Source organism: Lentinus tigrinus, assembly GCF_003813185.1.
Source record: "Lentinus tigrinus ALCF2SS1-7 unplaced genomic scaffold L226scaffold_27, whole genome shotgun sequence".
NCBI classification, from domain to species: Eukaryota; Fungi; Basidiomycota; class Agaricomycetes; order Polyporales; family Polyporaceae; genus Lentinus; species Lentinus tigrinus.
In genome coordinates, this window is record NW_027137936.1 from 46,347 (window position 1) to 64,244 (window position 17,898).

General features: G+C 57.5%; 3 protein-coding genes and 1 non-coding gene across 4 annotated transcripts; 1 reads left to right on the top strand and 3 right to left on the bottom strand.

Annotated features, from left to right (window-relative positions):
• Window positions 1-33: 33 nt before the first annotated feature.
• L226DRAFT_537730 (3-hydroxy-3-methylglutaryl-coenzyme A reductase) lies at window positions 34-4,908 on the bottom strand. The gene is made up of 8 exons (XM_067681367.1): window positions 4,825-4,908; window positions 4,329-4,738; window positions 3,868-4,221; window positions 3,284-3,814; window positions 2,852-3,109; window positions 1,830-2,793; window positions 919-1,771; window positions 34-860 (listed from the first exon to the last, which is right to left on the bottom strand). The coding sequence occupies exons 2-8, from the start codon at window positions 4,623-4,625 to the stop codon at window positions 443-445; spliced, it is 3,675 nt and encodes a 1,224-aa protein (XP_067532278.1). The 5' UTR covers window positions 4,626-4,738; window positions 4,825-4,908; the 3' UTR covers window positions 34-442.
• A 5,216-nt stretch (window positions 4,909-10,124) lies between these two features.
• Window positions 10,125-12,467, bottom strand: L226DRAFT_468152 (G-alpha-domain-containing protein; the record flags this gene model as incomplete). The annotated part of the gene is made up of 12 exons (XM_067676120.1): window positions 10,125-10,174; window positions 10,232-10,265; window positions 10,325-10,407; window positions 10,461-10,641; window positions 10,694-10,770; window positions 10,879-10,905; window positions 10,961-10,964; window positions 11,020-11,141; window positions 11,193-11,245; window positions 11,295-11,895; window positions 12,172-12,192; window positions 12,251-12,467. The coding sequence occupies 12 exons, from the start codon at window positions 12,465-12,467 to the stop codon at window positions 10,125-10,127; spliced, it is 1,470 nt and encodes a 489-aa protein (XP_067532279.1).
• Window positions 12,468-13,346: 879 nt separating this feature from the next.
• On the top strand, window positions 13,347-13,455 carry L226DRAFT_t202. Its single transcript has one exon. It is a non-coding gene; the product is annotated as a tRNA-Arg (tRNA).
• A 1,259-nt stretch (window positions 13,456-14,714) lies between these two features.
• On the bottom strand, window positions 14,715-17,839 carry L226DRAFT_537732 (aspartate kinase). The gene is made up of 9 exons (XM_067681368.1): window positions 17,544-17,839; window positions 17,209-17,494; window positions 16,731-17,157; window positions 16,577-16,672; window positions 16,361-16,523; window positions 16,058-16,308; window positions 15,548-15,985; window positions 15,223-15,466; window positions 14,715-15,154 (listed from the first exon to the last, which is right to left on the bottom strand). Exons 2-9 carry the CDS (start codon window positions 17,403-17,405, stop codon window positions 15,135-15,137), a joined length of 1,836 nt encoding a protein of 611 aa, XP_067532280.1. The 5' UTR covers window positions 17,406-17,494; window positions 17,544-17,839; the 3' UTR covers window positions 14,715-15,134.
• Window positions 17,840-17,898: the final 59 nt, after the last annotated feature.

Genomic DNA, 17,898 nt, shown 5'->3' on the forward strand with positions numbered 1-17,898 from the left:
ATGAGGTTTCAATGGAAATCTATTCATCAATTCATGCGCCGAGCGTACACCAGTGTATGTGTGGAGTATGGATAGCGAGGAGGTACTACTAATCGTCGTGTGCGTGTGCGTGCGCGCCACGCGAGCTAACTGTTAGGATATAACGGGGAACCGGTTGAGCCGGTGAGTACTAGGTACCCAAGCGGTATGCAAAGTTACGATGGAGATGATGGAGATGGAAGATGGAAGATGGGAGCAAGGCAGAAAAGATGTGTGCGTGTGCGACTATAGGTATATAAATACAGCAGTTCGGTCGACGAACGAACGAGCGAACGAACGGGTGAAACATGAAAGACGAAAGCGGAAACAGCGCGCGATCCATCCTCCGAAAGCAACAAGCAACAAGCGACAAGCGACACATCCAACGGTCCCTTTGCCCAAAGCCCTAAACCAAACAGTCCACTCACTTGGCCTCGACGACATACCCCGACGGTGACCGGTCGTCGCTCGTGCTCGGGGTGAGCGGGAACTGCGGCTGCGACTGCGGCTGCAGCTGCTTCTCCGCCTCCTCAAGCCCAGGCGTATGTGGCCGCGAGGGCATGGGCGTGTTCAGCTGCGAGCGGTTGTGCGCCAGGTGCGCGCGTACGAGGTGGCCCGCCGCGAGCGCGGACATGAGCGAGAGCTCCCCGGCCATGACCGCCGCGGCGATGATGCGTGCGAGCTGCTGGGCGTTCTGCCCGGGGTTCGTCGGGTGCGCGCCTGCGACGCCGAGCATTTCGAGCACGGCCAGCTGGGGGGAGAGGATCGTGCCGCCGCCGACGGTGCCGACCTCGATACAGGGCATCGAGACGGTCATGAGGAGGTCCTCACCGTTGTTCGTCCTGGAGGCGACATCATCAGTACGAGATTCCAACCCTGGGTGATGCAAAGAAAACTCACGGCTCCATGAGAGTCATGCAATTCGAGCTCTCAACGTTCTGCGCGGGGTCCTGACCAGTCGCCAAGTACACCGCAGTGAGGATGTTCGCCGCATGCGCATTGAACCCGCCCACCGAGCCCGCCATCGCGCTCCCGATCAAGTTCTTCTTCGTGTTCACATTGCACAGCGACTCGACCGTCGTCTTGAGCACGCTCTTCACGATCTTGCCGGGGATGACGGCCTCGGCGACGACGCTCTTCCCGCGGCCCTCGATCCAGTTGATCGCAGCGGGCTTCTTGTCCGTGCAGTAGTTGCCCGAGAGCGCGAGAATGACCATCTCCGGGAACTCGCGCGCGAGCAGCTCGAGCGCCTTCTCCGTCGCCTTCGAGATCATGTTCATGCCCATCGCGTCGCCCGTGCGCGTCGCGAAGCGGACAAACAACGTCCGGCCCGCGAGCGCGCACTTGATCTTCTGCAGACGCGCGAAGCGCGACGTCGACTCGAACGCCTCCTTGATCGCAGCGTAGCCGTACTCGGACTCGATGAACGCCTTGGCCTCGGCAGCACGGACGATGGACGGGAAATCGATGGCGGGGCCACGAGTCATGCCGTCAGCAGTGAGGACAGTGGTGACACCTCCGCCAGCGTTGAGGGCCTTGCAGCCACGAGAAGCCGAAGCGACGAGGGTGCCCTCAGCGGTAGCCATCGGGATGGGGTACATGACGCCGTCGACCTTGAGCGGGCCAGCGATACCAAGCGGGAGGGGCATGTAACCGATGACGTTCTCACAGCAGGCACCCATGACACGCGAGTAGTCGTAGCCCTTCATGGGGATGAGCGAGGTCTCAAGAGTCTTGGTGCGAGAAGCGCGAGCTGGAGAGATATGCAGTCAGCACCAGATCCACAACACCGCAACCAGACGGTGACTTACAAATGAGTGCACGACGGATGCGAACAGCACGCTCCAGGTCGCCGAGCATCTTCTCCAGCGCATACGCAGCGATCTTGCCAGTCTGGCACAGCAGGATGACCTCCTCGTCGTTGAGCATCTTAAGAGCGACCGAGACGGGGCGAGGGCCGTTCTCGAAGATGTCCACGCATTCCGCAAGCGACCGGACCTCAACCTCGCGCTCGACCTCGGGAGTCTGGGGAGTAATAGGCTCAACGGGCGCAGGGGAGCGAATCGGGAGCTGGGTGAGCGCCTTGTCGATCGAATCAAGGTTCAAAGGACGACTCAGGACGGAGGTCGGGGGTGCGGGAACAGACGAGGGTGCTTCGGGCTCTACGATAGGGGCGGCAACCGGGGGAGCGACTGCCGGGGCCGCACTCGCCATGATGACCACAGGTGCAGGGGAGTGCTCCTCCCTCTCCTCGGGCTCCTCTGCGACGCGGACGATAGAGCGTGCGCGAGAGCGGAAACGCACACCTTGGCTGCGAACGGCACGAACGGCGGCAAGGCCCGAACCAGCAGCGATACCCTTGAGCAGATACCCGTTCAGAGCGACGCTGATGGCGAGCAGAGCAACGATCCACTTGGAGATGACCGGGTCACCGACGAGGGAGCTCCACGAGGACATGAACTTCTCAATGGCCTCACCAGTGGTGGCGTTGGCGGCATGGACGTGTGGCGCGACCGTGGGGATCGCGTGGACGTAGACTGGGGGAGCAACCTTGACGATGAGCTCGACAGGCTCAAGGCTATCCACAGTAGTGGGGATGCTAGCGGTGGCAGCGAGGGTGGACAGGACACTTGCGATGGCGGGACTCGTGATATCGACGCGAGGCGCGGGGACAGCCTCGGGCCGAAGGGGGTGTCTCTGGTGGCGGGCGTTGGCCGTAGCAGGGGTCAGGGTCGTGCAGAAGTTCAGGATGTGCAGCGTGAGGAAAGAAGCGATCTAATAAGAGATAGACTGGTCAGTACGTACACAGCCACTTACCGCAATGTGGACGCACCAGAAGCAGTTTCAGCCTCGCCATGGGATTCTCCTCAGTTTCCCGCATCTTCTCATCATCCTTGAAGAAGGAGCCCTTGACACCGATCACAGAGTTGGTCGCTCGCTGGGACATGCTCTTCGGGGCCTCGACGGCAATAGTCTGCTTGCTGTTCGAGCGGGAGAGCGCACCACGAACTGGTGCACCGTTGGCCTTGACGGCGGTGATGGAACTGGACCTAGAACGCGACATATCACGAACCTTCTTGACGCGACGGACCTGGTGGTAGAAGCGTTAGAAAGCAGCTCATGGACGCAACATAACGAGGTGCAGTCCAGCTCCCGCCGCGGCTCGGAGAGGAGCACCAGGCACGTGACGAAAATCATGTAAGCGCCTTCCGTCACAAGAGCGCTTATGCTCGAGTGGCTGGAGCAGGAACTGAACTCGACTCACCTCGACCATGATGGTCAACACAGCCGTGTACAGCGTGAAGGTCATCAGACAATCCATGGCCAGAGCAACGGCAGCGACAGAGCAGAACTCCTTCAATCCACCGACGCGGCTGTTGACGCCAACGAACAGAACCGCAATCTCAAGGGCGTAGTCGCGGAGGATGACATTACCAACGCGGTCGAGTGCCTCCAAGATGACGTCGCCAGCAGCCTTCATCCGGCCGTCCTGCTGGGGCTTGAGCATCTGAGGGTGCGCCATGACTGCCCGAGCGAGACGAAGGGGCTTGTCGAATCCGACCGTGCAAACGAGGAAGGGAAGCGCCTCGGTGAGCGCGATAGGATCAAGGGGGATGTCCAAAGATCGGCAGAGGGGAAGCGTGAAGAGGAAGGAGATGATTGCGGATGAGAAGATGCCGGTGGAAAGCCAGAAGTTCGAACCCAAGGCACGAGAGGACAGGAATAGCCTCGCGAACGTCACATGCATGAGGATGTAGCCAGTGAGCACGACGAGAATGTCGAGAGAGTCCGCTTTCTATGACGAGTTCAGGACGATGATGCATCAGCACCACAACAATGCGCACATACCTTGGTGAGCTCCCAAAAGCGCAGCACGAGTGCACTGAGAGCGTACGCAACCCACTTGGTGCTCTTCATCTCGCCAATGCTCTCCTGACGCTTTCCGGCATCGACATCATACTTGACATCGTCAACTTGGATGGTCTTCTCCCGTCGGAGGGCTCCGAGCCAGTCCTCGCGAGTGCCAGGCTTGAACGAGAGAGTGAGAGAGGGAGCCGCACCAGGCTCGGACACGCTGATGAAGCAGGAGTCGGACGCGTTCGAGCCGGGAACATGGCAGACGGACGAATACGCCTTGCCGGAGAGAGCTGGTAGGGTGGACACGAGGTGCTGCGCGACAGGGGTGGCATCGAGAGGAGCGACCTGGAGCAGCGATACCAAATATGAATTAGGTGCGAACTGTATGCGCGAAGAGGTGACGAAGGAGGATGCCACGTTCGGAACGACTGCGGAAGGGAGAGGACACTTACCGAATGCGACTTCTCGTCGAGGGTGAAGACGAGCTGCTGCAACTCCAACGCGTCATGGCCGCCATGTTTCCACGCCTCGGCCCAATCATGCTTGGTGACGGCTACCCATTCTCCGTTTGTGAGTCGCGCGTACGCGGGCCGGAGAGCAGGTGGGTGTGACGCGGCGAAGAAGGATGAGTGCTTAATGCCCGAGAGGATGTGGAAGTAGGCGAGGGTTGCAAGGACGAAGACAGAGACTATCGTCTCGATGGGAGAAAAGACGGTGTGGGTAGACAACGGCCGGAGTATGGCACGCATTTTGGCGGACTGTGGGGGATAGGAAGGTGGGTACGGAGACGAAACGCGAGTGCAGGCCAATAAATGGAGGGAATAAACAGTCTAGGGTGTGGTATTAGCAGGTGTTGGGTGAGCTGAGACAAAGACGAGAAGGCGATGTCAGCACGGATAGACGGGCTGCGTCGTACGAGAGAGACGAGACGTGGAGGGCGTTACAGACCTTGTACCGTCCTGCACGGAGCGCGCACTAGAGTTCGTCTACGGGGAGAGAGGGCGCGCGACGCGGATGAACGCGCCGGCAGTGGGGACGTCGATGAAGACGGGGCCGACGGAGACAACGACGACGAGGGCCGGGGTCGTTGGTCGGTGGGGGTCGAGAGGAAGGGACGAGAGGTGGGACGATCGCCTCCAATTATTCCTCCGGCTAATAACTCATCATCCCATTCCCTTATATGGCATCGCTCCTGCCTTCCCAGATCACCGGACAAGCGCTCGCCCGTTCCGTCCTCTGCGTCCTCCCGACGGCTCTTGACTCTCCTCCGTGTCCTCAAGCGGCCCCTGCCTCGCTCTACTGACTTTGGCATAGATGTGTTTGCTCTCTGTGCTCCGCCCGAGCTACAAGCACCCCCGCATCTGACCAGGGCCTATTGTTCTGCGCGTATTGTCTCCGTCCCATGCCACACTAAACCCTGTCTTCATTTCCACAAGTCAGACCACCTCCTCAGGAGCTCCGATCATCCCATGCCGCAGTGCAATACTCACCGGACGCTGTTTCGCCTTGACGCTTTGTGTCCATGGCCCCTTCCGACCGCGGAAATCGTCTCATCCTCCTGGCGTCTCGCCCTCCGACTCCGCTGTCAATCATCAATCAACCACACGTCCCGGTCCGCTCGTCATTGCATGCTCTCCCTCCTCTTCGACAGCATCCTTGCATGTTCAGCCGAGTGCACCCCACCGGGCGCAAGGTTAGGAGTGACGAGCGTGCTCCGCGAGTCTTCTGTTACAAGTTCTAGCGCGCCAGGAACGGGGCTAATCTCCGCGTAGTCCGCCTCAAGGCGGAGCAGACGGAGCCCAGGGAGCACTCTGGACGAGCCGCCTGCCAAATTCGCAGTAAAGATGTACGTCAACTGTGGCATCTTCGCGTGTGAACGTTAGTCCGAACCTATCCCGACTGCATGCCCCGCTCTTTCGAATCTGCCGCTCCGCCCAATTCATCGATGGGCATCCACGCTCAATGGTGCAATGCACCGTCCATGCCATGAAGAGGACGGTCCATGGCCTGTTTGTGGTCATCTCGTCGTCTACTGTAGATGCATTCATCGTCGCAATCAGCGAGTATTTGCTATCTGCAGGCGTGCTGCTGAGTAGTCGACCGCCCAACGCCGTCGGCTGGACCGCCTTCGCGTTCTTCTATCTGCAATTCGTGAGCTGCCTATCATTTCTCGTGGGAGATATCTAACAGTGATACGGACATCGAGAACGCACCATAACATTCTATCTCTAACACCCCGCTCGAGCATGGACAACCAGCGGCGACCTAGCCAATCCCGGTCCTTCGCGCTCAGCTCACCGGCCTTTTCTCCCCACCAGACGCCCCTCAAGTCGTCCCACCACCACCCGCACTACCGCTCGACCCTAGCCTGTCCACACGGAAAAATCGTGCCTGAGCGTCCAACCACACGCCGTCCCATACCGAGCAGACATATACCCAGCAAGTCAGCAGAGAGCAGAACAAGCCCATCTCCTGACATCGCCCTTATCGTCTACTGGGATACAAAACCTCGCGCGACATGCGATTGAACGTCTGTCCGAGTCCGCCCTCACGCCATCCTTCTGGCCGAGCCTTCTCAGCTTCCCTCGGCCTCATTCCCGACACGACTCGCCCGAACGGCCACTAGTCCGAACTATCTCAATCTGCACGCGCAACGCTTGTACGCGCATCTGGGGCTTCTATCTCGCCGCTAGTAGAGCCGCGTCCGCCCCCGAGCTAGCCATATCTCTAGCCTTGCTTGGCTCGGACTCGCCTACTACAATACCAATACCTCCACCACAATACTACATGTCTGAGACGTAAGTGCCACCCAAGCCACCCACGCTAACCCGCCTCCAGCTCGTCCCAAGACATCCCTAGACTCGGCGGCATAGCAAACCCAAGGTAGCGACTTGAAGGTATTGGCAGTTCCGCGCCAACCCTCCCTGCTAACTTAGCCAGAGGGGGCACGCCGCTGTTCGGCTCAGGAGTCAGGATCGCAGGCGGGACCCACACGCACCTACAAGCCAAGTATTAGGGCAGGAACGCGCGATGGTGGCTTGGCTTGGCGATGGGCCGACGCGTTCCGTGGTCTGAGGTCACGACGGTCGCTGTCGCCCAGCTGCCTCGTGCGGATGTCTCAGGTCCCCCCGGCGGGGGCGATCGATTGCAGATCGGTCGTCTTCTCTCCAGAGCCTCCTGTAGTGCTGTCTTGCCGCCTTCCATTCTAGTCCTATACGTCCTGGCGTTGCGCCAATGCATGCACACATCCGACCGGGCGATTGATGTGTAGCGGCCGTGGACCTGTCAACGGACCACAGTGGGACAGGGAACTCAAAGTTGTGCATGGGGTGGTGACTGGCCAACGCTGTCGTGCAAGCTCCGACTAACCGAGCAGCCTTCCTTCCACTGGCTCGTGAAATTTGAAACCCGAGCTTGAGCTTGAACTCCTATGTATGTATGTAGAGTACTACACCATCTATGCGCACTAATAGTCAAATGCACTGAAATGCGTCATCGTGCATCGCCCTCGAGTGATTTAGTGCCGAGCTCAAGCTCAGAGGCGAGACGAGCTATGCCGTCATGCCGTCATTCCCTCCCTCTAGCTTGGACTATACGAGCACGAGCGTCGGCAACTACTGTAAGTAAGCAGCTAGCGTGTGGTTTGATGCCATACACGGGCTTCCTCTTGTTGTGTGCGCTCCGGGGTCCGTTGTTTTTGTCTGCGTGATATCGATAGCAGCTTTTGTTAGCTACGCGGTTAGCCGTTCATAAGACTCTGAGTGGGTGGCTCTGGGGAAGTGGCATATGTACGCGTCGGCAGTACGTTACGGTGCACGCTATACTTCAACAATACAGTCCAAGACGTGTAGATCATCACCTGGCAGGGGGCATCAAGAGTGTGGTGTACTTACAACTGCACAGAGTGCGGCCGGAATATCCGAGGACACCTAAAAGTACTTACCTGTTGTCTCATCGACTGATTTTGAGCCTGCATTTTCCTTGGTCAGTATTCGGGTACCGGCAGGGTAGTGGGGCAAAAGACATCACGATGAGACACCAAGGGCTTACCGATGAGACGGCCGGGCAGCGCGGTGATGCGTACACGAGACAACGGTGCGCCACCTCTCTCCCTCTCTGCACTCGGCCGCCGTGCTGCAGTGGATTACCCTCGCTACGTTGCGCAGACACTTTGGCCAGTAGCCTGAAAGGTTAAGTTCCGTCGCTAGCCAACTGTGCGCAGTGCTCCCGGCTGTGGACCGGTCCGTCGCGAGGAGCCCGTGTTACATACCGCCAAATCGGGGGACACACCAGATAACCTCGGGCACTGTCCTACGTGACGCAGTCAGAAAAGTCTATCATACACCCAAACGCGTGATGATACATACCACGCACTGTATGGTATTTCACTCACCACGAGTGGATGGGGTTAAGTAACTGCCAGTACCCGTGGATCCATCGTCCCACCACGACGGTGGTGCCGGACGTTGACTCAGCCCGCCATTTTCAGGTTGCGTATCACAGCTGCGCATGCTGCTTCCGCCGACGAGTATGGATCAACCGTCATACTCGTAAACGGTTGCCGCGACTCTCACCCTACTGACAGGATGACATGTACCCAAGGGCCAAGCCCCAGTATCTCACCCGACGAACACCACCGCCGGCAACGCGCGCAACAACGTTAAGCAAGAATGATAGACTCGTCAGTATAATACTGATAAAGTACTGATACTCACCCGATGCCCGATGCTCGATGCCATTAGATGTCCGCGGCGCCCCCGCCTCCCCACCGCGCCCGGGATCCTGTGCAGTGCTCCCAAACCTTACTCCGACTCGGGCCCCTCGCTGGGCGCCGACATGGACCCACCGTGATGAGTGTCCCGTCTTCCTGATCTTCTATGTGGCTTGTGCTTGTATGCGGGACAAATTTGCAGTAGGGACGCAACAGTACGCGCGTATTCCCTTCAGGCTCAAGGTCCAACCGCGAGAGCTCCGTAGGTACATAGCCTCCGACCATCCGGATCTGTCAAACCCTCGAGCGGCGACGGCGCGGGTTGACTTGGGCACAGCGTTTCGGGCCCAATAGAACTGCGTGTCCTGAAACACGCCGCTGTGCAGCTGCGCGCACATACCGCCGCGGCAAAGTACATGCAGCGAGGAGTGCAGTGAGGGGACGACCTAGATGCGACACGGAAAAAAGCGTGAGTGTGATTGCACATAGGGAGAACATGTACAGTACTCGACGAGTACACTAACAATCAGAGACTTACGTTGCTCGGATCCTGGGCAGCATCTCCGACGGTCTTGACGAGGCTGGGTACCGATAACGCAACATGCCATACAACGCCCCTACACTACGTCCAAACGTCCAGACAGCACACAATGCGCGGGAGGTGCTCTGGCCGATACCAATAAGAGATATATAACTGTGTCACGAGCTGGCAAAGTATGCGGGTGAGCGGGGAAGGAGGCATTAATAACGGTGAACGGACAACGAACAACGAACTGGACAACCCGATGCGATGGTGTGAACACTAAACACTGGCGATATGCGGAGCTGACATGACGTGCTGCACTAACTGCAGACGCGTGCGCGTGCGAGAACGAGGAGCGCGAGGAGATCCAGGGGTTGTGTATGGATGTATGAGCCGATCCAAGATGATGAGCGATAGATAACCAACAACATAACAGCGCGGATGATAAGCGACAAGATCAAGAACAGGGTCGACAGACAGGTGGGTGGAGCAGAACGGAAGCGAGGCTGAGGGCATATGACGGGACTGGGATACAATACAAGCGTCTTACAATGGGGGGAGCGTGATAGTCATGTTGTACGTGAACTGGCCGTGCAGTGCGGGAGGGATCGAGGGAAACCCATATGTCGGCGGCGTCTCGGTGCGGTATCCGAGGCAAACACGGTGGGCGGAGTGCGGGGATGAGGAGAGGGTGCCTGGCAGGTAGCTTAATGTTACCGCCCAGGCCCCAGGAGAGTGCAGTCTCTTGACGTCGGAAAGACAGGCACCGTCGGGCTCGGTCCCTTGGGGAAAGGTCCAGGAACCACTGAGCGGTGTTTGTGGGTGCATGGGTAACAAGAAGAGGGGTGAGGTAACTTTCGCGCCTGAGCTTGGCGGAGGACCGGCCAGGGGTGCTTGAAGAGGAGAGCAGCCTCTCAGGTGTTGCTGCGGACCAACGCCACCCGCAATCGAGTCGGCGCACAGAGCGGGCCACCAATTAGCGCAAACGCACGCACGAGAGCGAAGGTGGCGCCATTACAGCAGTTTGGAAGCGCGGAGGTGCTCACGAAGGACCATATCCTTGACTGAGAGATTGAGACGCGGTCAGCATGCGCGCAGCCATGAACCACGAGACGACGTACCGGCAGCGATGATGCCACCAGTGGTAGTTGTGTCCTAAGAGTATGATACTGTTGGCAACCTCGTACAGCTTGGATTCTGAGTAACCGGCTTACCGTTACAGATGTGCAAAAGCCATAGAACTTGCGTGGAATTGGCGAGTGTTCCCGGTGGATAGCACTGAACTTGCTCCGGAAGTCTGGGGAAGCCGAGGTCAAGTCTGCCGTGCGCAACCGACACGTGTGTGCTTACATTTCTGCGCTACCTCAGGGTCATTCGGTCTCTCGCCGAAGCTCCGAACGTACTTGGCGAGCCGGACACCGGACTTGAGCTTGGAGTCGAGGATATCGCACTTGTTGAGGAAGAGAACAAGGTCGACCTTTGCCAGCATCTTGTTCGAGCAGACTTCCTTCCACAAGAGCACGCTGTCCTCCTGCCGATAGATGGTCAGATGTAAGGCAATCGAACTGATGACCTACACGCACAAGTCGATTAACGCTTCTGTCTTCCGCGAGAACCTGATCAAATGCCGATATTGGCGCGAGGAAGATGATGGCTGTGACTCTGTCGGTTTCTCTGTCCAGATGGATCTCACGGCAGTGACTTACCATTCACTGTTCATCGAGAGGTTAGACAGATCGATTACGCTGCGTAGTAGAGACCCACGAACCATCGTCAAAGAAGGGCACCCAGGTGGCTGGGGGATAGTTATCAGCATATGCTGCACATTGATGGCGATGCATGCTACTCACGCCGCTGATCCAGACTACGTCAGCAATACGGCAAGGAGAAAGAGGAGAAAGTATCTGACCTGTGAACGTGACCCGCCAACGTCAATGATACGCCATTCAGTGCCCCGTTCGTCACCAGCTTCCATGTGGAAGCTGTATTCGGATACACCGACTGTCTTTAGTCGCGCCCTCAGCACGTCGTCTGGCATGTTACGTGAACAGATGGAGCCTAGAATAGCCCAAAGCTACGCACCGTCAGACGGGTAGTATTGTAGAGAAGTCACCCGGTCGAGGTCATTCAAATAGCTGCGTTTGTTCAGCCCACAGTGCCATATGCAGTACTCAATATACTCACAAACCGGGTGTTTCTTCTAATCGGATCTTGCGCCGCCGCAGGATCTGTCGGACAATAGCATCATTCCACAAGGCGACAATGTCTGCGCGACAGTGGTGTAGAACGGCCTGAGACTCGTCCACGGTCTCTTGCCCAGTGGTGCCGGCGGACTGGGGGCGGCCAGAACTTCGTAGCTTCCATTGCGCTCCAGGGCGGACGAATACCTCCTTGTTCTGGAATGGATGTGATGGAGGCTGATGCACACCCCAGCGGACGGGAACATTACCGTTGACGCTGTTGCTCCCACCATAGCCGAGAGTGGTGGCTTCAGTCTCATTTGGAGGGACAAGCTTCGCAATGAGCAGAGATTCTACATGTCGGAGAGGATACAAACGCCGGCGGAGCTCTTCCAGATGTGGCGGAAGTGCGATGTGGTTCTCAGACTCTGAATCAGAGTCAGGATCCGAGGTGTAGGGTGTTGAAGGGTATACATCGCGTCGGCGGATGTCGGTGAGGGCATCCAAGATGGAGTTGATGGACCGCACTATGTTGAGTTGGATGACCGCACGCCATAGCACTCGTTCCTCACGAAACGCGTTGGGGGTATATAGTCTCTGGAATTCTATAGAGAACAGGTCAGCAATGGAGAAGACGGAGAAGACGGAGAAGACGGAAGGTATGTGCGCGGATGGCTGAACGGCCCATGGAAGGCAGGACATAGTGCGGGGCCGCCTAGTAGAACTGGCCTGGAGGCGTGTTGTCCGATCACATAATTCATAGAAGGACGGAGAGAAGGACTTCCATGACGACTTGCGTGGATGCCGATCCGTGAATCATAGGAACACGGCCGCATGCGTGCACCGAACTGCCGCGCTGAACACGATGAAAGATGACTCACGTCGTAGTGTGGTGGATTTGCCTGGGGTAGAAGGGATTGATACAGGGCACTGGGACGCGTCTAGACAGATGGAACGGACCTGACTCGCTCTGGCCAAGGAGGAGAAGACGGACAAGCTTCTGTTTCTTGCGCTGCTGTTTCTCCTGGCGAATGGCCTCGTCTATGGCGTGACTGACGCGCCGTGCGGCCTCCTCCTCGGCAATGCGGGATGCCTTCTCCTCCTCTGTCTCGTCTATGGGCGGGCGAAGGGCGGCAGCAAGCGGGTCGCGGTCTGGGGGGTCGCGGGAGACGGGCATGGTGGGCGTGGGTGGGCGCGGAGGAGATGGGGGGGACGCGAGGGGAAGAAGAGGGAGGAGGAGATGCGGAGAGCGAAAAGATGACAGACATATGAACGCTCGCTGCAAGGACATCCGGGCCAGCAGGCGCCGACTTCGCGACAGTAGCACAGGCGCCCAGCGCGTCGTCGGCGGCTTGCCCGGAATTTCACCTTGGCCCACCTCGCCCACCATCAGCACTGCCTGTGCCCGGCTCTCTCTGCGCATACACCCACCAGCACATGCTCGTCCGACTCCCAGGCTCGCTCGCATCTTCTCGCCATGCCCCCCTCGCTACCCCCGACGCAGCCAGACGCAGCAACGGTGTGCACAGCTGCGAGCACACATCGCCAGGCGGCCCATCTGCTCCCCATGCCGCTCGAACCTTGCCCATCCGCTGATCGCCTCTGATTGCTCCGTCTGCGGAGTCCATGTGAGAACCAAGGTGCGTGCATGCTCGTCCAGCGTCCGGCATCCTCCCCGTCTTCCGCCACCAGCCAGCCCAGCGAAGTTTATCACCCGTTGGCGGCCTCACGAGGGCCGTGCCTGTGAGTCAGGCACCGAAGCACCCTCCAAACCTTACTCTGGGCTCGTTCCGCCCAGTCGCTTACCTTGGGCGCGGCTTGTTTGCCATGAGGCCCGTCCAGTCAACGTCAAGCTCATCAGGACAAGGAGAGCCCGCACACAGCTTCTGGTCAACATCGCCTCACGAAGACCTGTCGGCGATGTCAAGAAGGGAACTGTGCTACCCCAACCTCTACATTTCGCTGCGCTGATGTACCTTGACAATAGACTGCATGGTAGACTCAGGAAGTCAGCCTTTGATACATGGGATATAGTTTTGGGCTGGTTTGCCAACATGGCTACCTGGCGCAATGGTAGCGCGTTTGGCTTCGATCGCTTAACGGCTACTCAACCCATTAGGGTTAGGGCAACCAAAAGGTTGCAGGTTCGAGTCCTGCGGTGGTCAATCTTTTTTTACTGTTTTTTTTCTACGTTTATCAGCTTAACCACACTCGAGGATGACATTGTAGGGAATCCACGAAACCATAGGGTATACATACACCATTTTTCTCTGCTCTGTGCTCAAATTTCTTGTGCCTATGGCCAAAAGTCACTGCAGCAGCCACATCCTTTCTTCCTAGTCAATATCCTGCAGAAATATTAGTTCAGTTCCACGAGTTCAGATGAATCACTTTGTTGGAACAGGTATTCTTCGATGAAGGTCTCATTGGGGCAGTGTGGAATGGCTGGACGTTACAGGCAAGGTGTGAAGAATTCCTTACTTTCAGTAATCCAATATCTAACCTTCGCTATCCCGGGAAAGGATGCTTTCCTTGCAGTGGTTCTAGTGTCGCCGTGTCTATGCCCTGCACTCGAGGTCAAGCCGCCCACAAACGTGCTACGGAGTCACACAGAGTATACCATCGCATACGTAAACGTGCAGGCACCAAGTAATCTATCCACGACGAATCAACACGGAGGGTGGGCAAGGGCCCCCCCAACCGGTGGGGTCGCGTGTGCATATTCTCGTACTCCCACCGTAGCCTGTACAGGGCTGCTGGTTGAGGAGATGGCCGTCCACGGGGGATCGGTGAGTGTACCTCCGTCGCCGCTAAGGGAACGAACATAGGGTGGCTGTGACGGGAACATATGGGGGCGCGCAGGAGCCTCGTGCTCGACGAGCAGATGCGTGTTTCAGAGCGTAGGCGAGTCGTCCGGGAGTTCTCCAAGAAAGACCAGCTGAGGTCGGATGCGCCCATGTCGACTGTGAGGGAGGGTTGCGATTATTAATGAATCAACACCGCCGACGGAGCCCTGCGGGAGACGATAACCAGTCTGAGCCTCAACGCCCACGCATGACGAGAAGGCACACACTCACGCACACGTCCGCATGTATCAGACTGAGAGGCATCCCAGGTCCATACATACGTGCAGTACCTGCCGCTCCCACAGGGCCGACAGACCGAGCCACCAGAGGCACATCACGTCACTCATACCTCGTCCGCAAATCACGGCACGAATCGCTCATCGCAGAAGCCAGGACTTACGTCTTCAGGGCACTCGGCTTCCTGCATCCCTGCATTCAAGAACCGCGAGACTGCGTTGGTCACCCAGCGGCGCACCTCCAAAGTCAGGAGACCACCATACGGCGGCTGGCGCGGAGGGACAGCCGCGCGAAGGACCGCCCACCGCTTCATATCGCCCAGATATCGCCCTGGTTCTGCGCAGGGAGGTGCACTTCCGAATGAGATAACCGCCGAGGGACGGCCTCGACAGCATGTTTTCCGCTAAACAATACAATCCTGTCTGATTTTGACTTCTCGCACGACACATGGACAGGACCCCTGATGTAGTAGAGCACGGGCTGGAACTGAGCCAGCCTGCGCGGTCCCAGCACGCCCACAGTTCGCCTCCGGTGTTGGAACCTGAGGGGACTCGTCCGGTGTTGGAACCGAGGGACTATGGCTATTCCGGTGTTGGAACCGAGGACTGCTCTGGTGTTGGAACCAGCAACATGTCTGGTTGTTGGAACCAGAGTCGCGTCCGGTGTTGGTGTTGGAACCAGAATCAACCCGGTGTTGGAACCAGAGTCAGCTTCAGATTCCGTGTTGGAACCGGAGAGAACTAGGTACTACGACCCAGGAATCAGAACAACCATGGCCCGACTACGATGACGAGCAGTCAGCTACACGTCCACGAGGCTGCCGTGAAGAACAATAGCGGCGGTACGCACCTCTCCCTCGCTCCCCCTCGGGCTTGATCTGGAGACAGCTCTGATGTATGAGGTTGAGGGCCTTGACGGCGTCGCGCCCGTCGATGACGCACGAGATATTAATCTCGTTCGCGCCTTGGCTGATCATCTCGATGTTCACATTGCCCTGGCCCAGCGTGGTGAACATGCGCCCGGAGATACCGATCATATTGCGCATAGACTTCCCGACAAGCGAGAGGATCGCCATGTCGCGGCTCACGGAGACCTACAGGCGACGCCAATTCAGTAAATGCCGAATAGCCTACCCAGATTGATGCAGCATTCAACGGCAGAGACGGGTACGCACCGTGCCGATCTTCTTGAGCTCCCGCACGACGCGGTCGAGCACCTTTTTGTCGAGGTTCTCCTCGATGGCCATACTGACGTACACCTCACTCGTACTGATGAGGTCCACGACGACACCATACCGGTCGAGTGTGCCGAAGATGGAAGCAAGGAACCCATGGGAGACGTTCTTGCGGTTCGAGTTGACGTTAAGGACGATGATGTGCTCCTTGATGGTCACCGCTGTCGGTTGCCGGACCTGATGGTGTTTGTCAAAGGTCGGTGAGGTTAGGGGCAGGAAGGCCTTCGAGTTCGACATTGTAGGGATGACAGGAGGGAACCCATCCGCCCCGTTTGGAAGCGCGTGGGCATCAACGTCATGGTCCGGATGTATGACGGTGCCTCCGCCCGTAGGGTTTTCAACGTTCTTGATACGGATGGGTATTCTTCGTCGGATAACCTGTGCGTGTTCCTGTAAGCTCCAAATCGCCCGTGCCGTCCCCCCGCACATGTACCACGCTGGAATTCGTACCTGATCCATAGTGAATGGGTGGACGACCTCGCTCCCGTAGTACGTCAACTCAGCGGCCTCTTCTGGTGAAATGATCGGGATCAGCCTCGCGGTAGGGACCTTACGAGGGTCCGCGGTGAAGATTCCGTCAACTTCCTTCCAGATTTGGAGCTCTGAGGCACCAAGCCCGGCGGCCAGGAGTGCTGCCAGAAGGTCGGTGTATCCACGTCCAACTTGCCTGAGAAGGGACCCAGGCACAGGCCCAAAGAACCCTAGGAGAGCCGTAAGCATTGCGGGTGCATGCGGACGGACGTGGGAGCATACCTGTGACTACGGGGACGCGGTTACCACACTGCTTTATCCTCTCTGCCACAAGCTCTGCAACACGATCATAGAATTCCTGTCCAAGAGTGTCCGAGTCTGAGAAGTTCTCTGACTCGGCAATGGGGATGACGTTCTCTAAGCTGACGAATTCGGCATCGATATTCTGGAGGTGGTACGTTCAGATCTCCATCAGCAGACAAAGCGACAGGTACTGACTTTATCCCGCAAGATGGCTGTCATAACTTTACATCCAAGACGCTCGCCGAATCCAATGATGCTGTCTCTTGACCTCGGAGAAATTTCGTCGATGATCTTGACGCACATCGGCTGATTGAGCGAGGGCATACAAAGGAGCAAGGGGCGCACGTACCTGGGTCGCAAATAGGAACGACCGAAGAGACTCGCAGTCCCGGTCAATCTCCGCCTCCAGGTCCTTCAAGATGTCTGCATTCCGGATACATGATCGCGCGGCGTGGACGTGTTCGGAACGAATAACGTCCACCGTTGCGTTGAAAGAAGCCGGTGCCTCGGTGATGGACGTCATACCCAAGGACAGGGCAATGGACTCCGACTTTGGTGAGGACTTCCCCGGACTCGTGAATGGCGACTGATACTGGGTTAATCTTGTGGTGAGGACATTCGTCGGAGACATGGTCCCTGGGGTCTCCGAGATACTGCTCGACCGCTTGAGTGCCTCGCCGGCCGCTCTCAGGAGCAGATTTGTCGTCCCGAGCGCTTTGGTGGATCCCGATCGTGCCGAACAGACGATGGCGACTTTGTGCTGATCCAGGTATTCACTAGCATGAAAAGGTTGGGACGAGAAAGAGACGACGAATAGGTAGACTCACGGTATGATGTCCTCCGCAATTTTGGTAGCAAACTTCCCTACACTCGTTCCACCATACTTCTGAACCAGCCACTTGGCTGCAGGATCGATGGTATTTTGGTGCATGTTGGGCGGTGTACCGGGGGCACTCGAGGAAGAGATGGAAGATGAACGCGACGAGGACGCGGATGCAGAAGATGGGGTAGATGCGGCAGACATGACCGGTGGCCGGGGATGATGCAAGCTTGCAGACCGTCCTCCGGTATAAATGCTTCAGGCGTTGGGATGACTCACTGACTCGACCACGCCTAACGCATGATTTCAGTCGACAATATTTCAGCGGATCGTCCGACGTACACACCGGTTACGAGCACCTCCGATATTGTATTGAGAAGTCTCTTAGGATGCAAACGGGTTCGAACTTCGGTGGTGGCTGGGAGTTCGAAGAAGACGTAGAGCGGAACGAAACCTTCCGATGAGCGCGAATTTGGCGGACGACCTCCTAGGGGTCTTATGTAGCCGTGAAAACAGACTCAGGTAGGATATATGTTGGACATAGTCGCAATAACGTCGACAAAACGCGTCGACGGCCTAGTTAAATCTCGGGCTCGAGGGAGAGGTCGAAGAACATCTTAGACCGATCATAGACCAGGGTCTTGGACAACTGTTGAACACTATGGAATGAGTTTGACAGCGCGCTATTGGGGGTTTC

What these genes read in the sequence shown, in the direction of transcription:
- L226DRAFT_537730 (XM_067681367.1), bottom strand. Translation starts at nt 4,625, where the DNA reads ATGCGTGCCATACTCCGGCCGTTGTCTACCCACACCGTCTTTTCTCCC. An exon ending in TGTTGACCATCATGGTCGAG is followed by an intron (nt 3,110 to 3,283) that starts GTGAGTCGAGTT and finishes TTCTACCACCAG; the next exon opens with GTCCGTCGCGTCAAGAAGGT. An exon ending in CATCCGTCGTGCACTCATTT is followed by an intron (nt 1,772 to 1,829) that starts GTAAGTCACCGT and finishes ATATCTCTCCAG; the next exon opens with CTCGCGCTTCTCGCACCAAG.
- L226DRAFT_537732 (XM_067681368.1), bottom strand. Translation starts at nt 17,405, where the DNA reads ATGTCTGCCGCATCTACCCCATCTTCTGCATCCGCGTCCTCGTCGCGT. An exon ending in ACCCATTCACTATGGATCAG is followed by an intron (nt 15,986 to 16,057) that starts GTACGAATTCCA and finishes GAACACGCACAG; the next exon opens with GTTATCCGACGAAGAATACC. An exon ending in AGCTCAAGAAGATCGGCACG is followed by an intron (nt 15,467 to 15,547) that starts GTGCGTACCCGT and finishes CGTCGCCTGTAG; the next exon opens with GTCTCCGTGAGCCGCGACAT.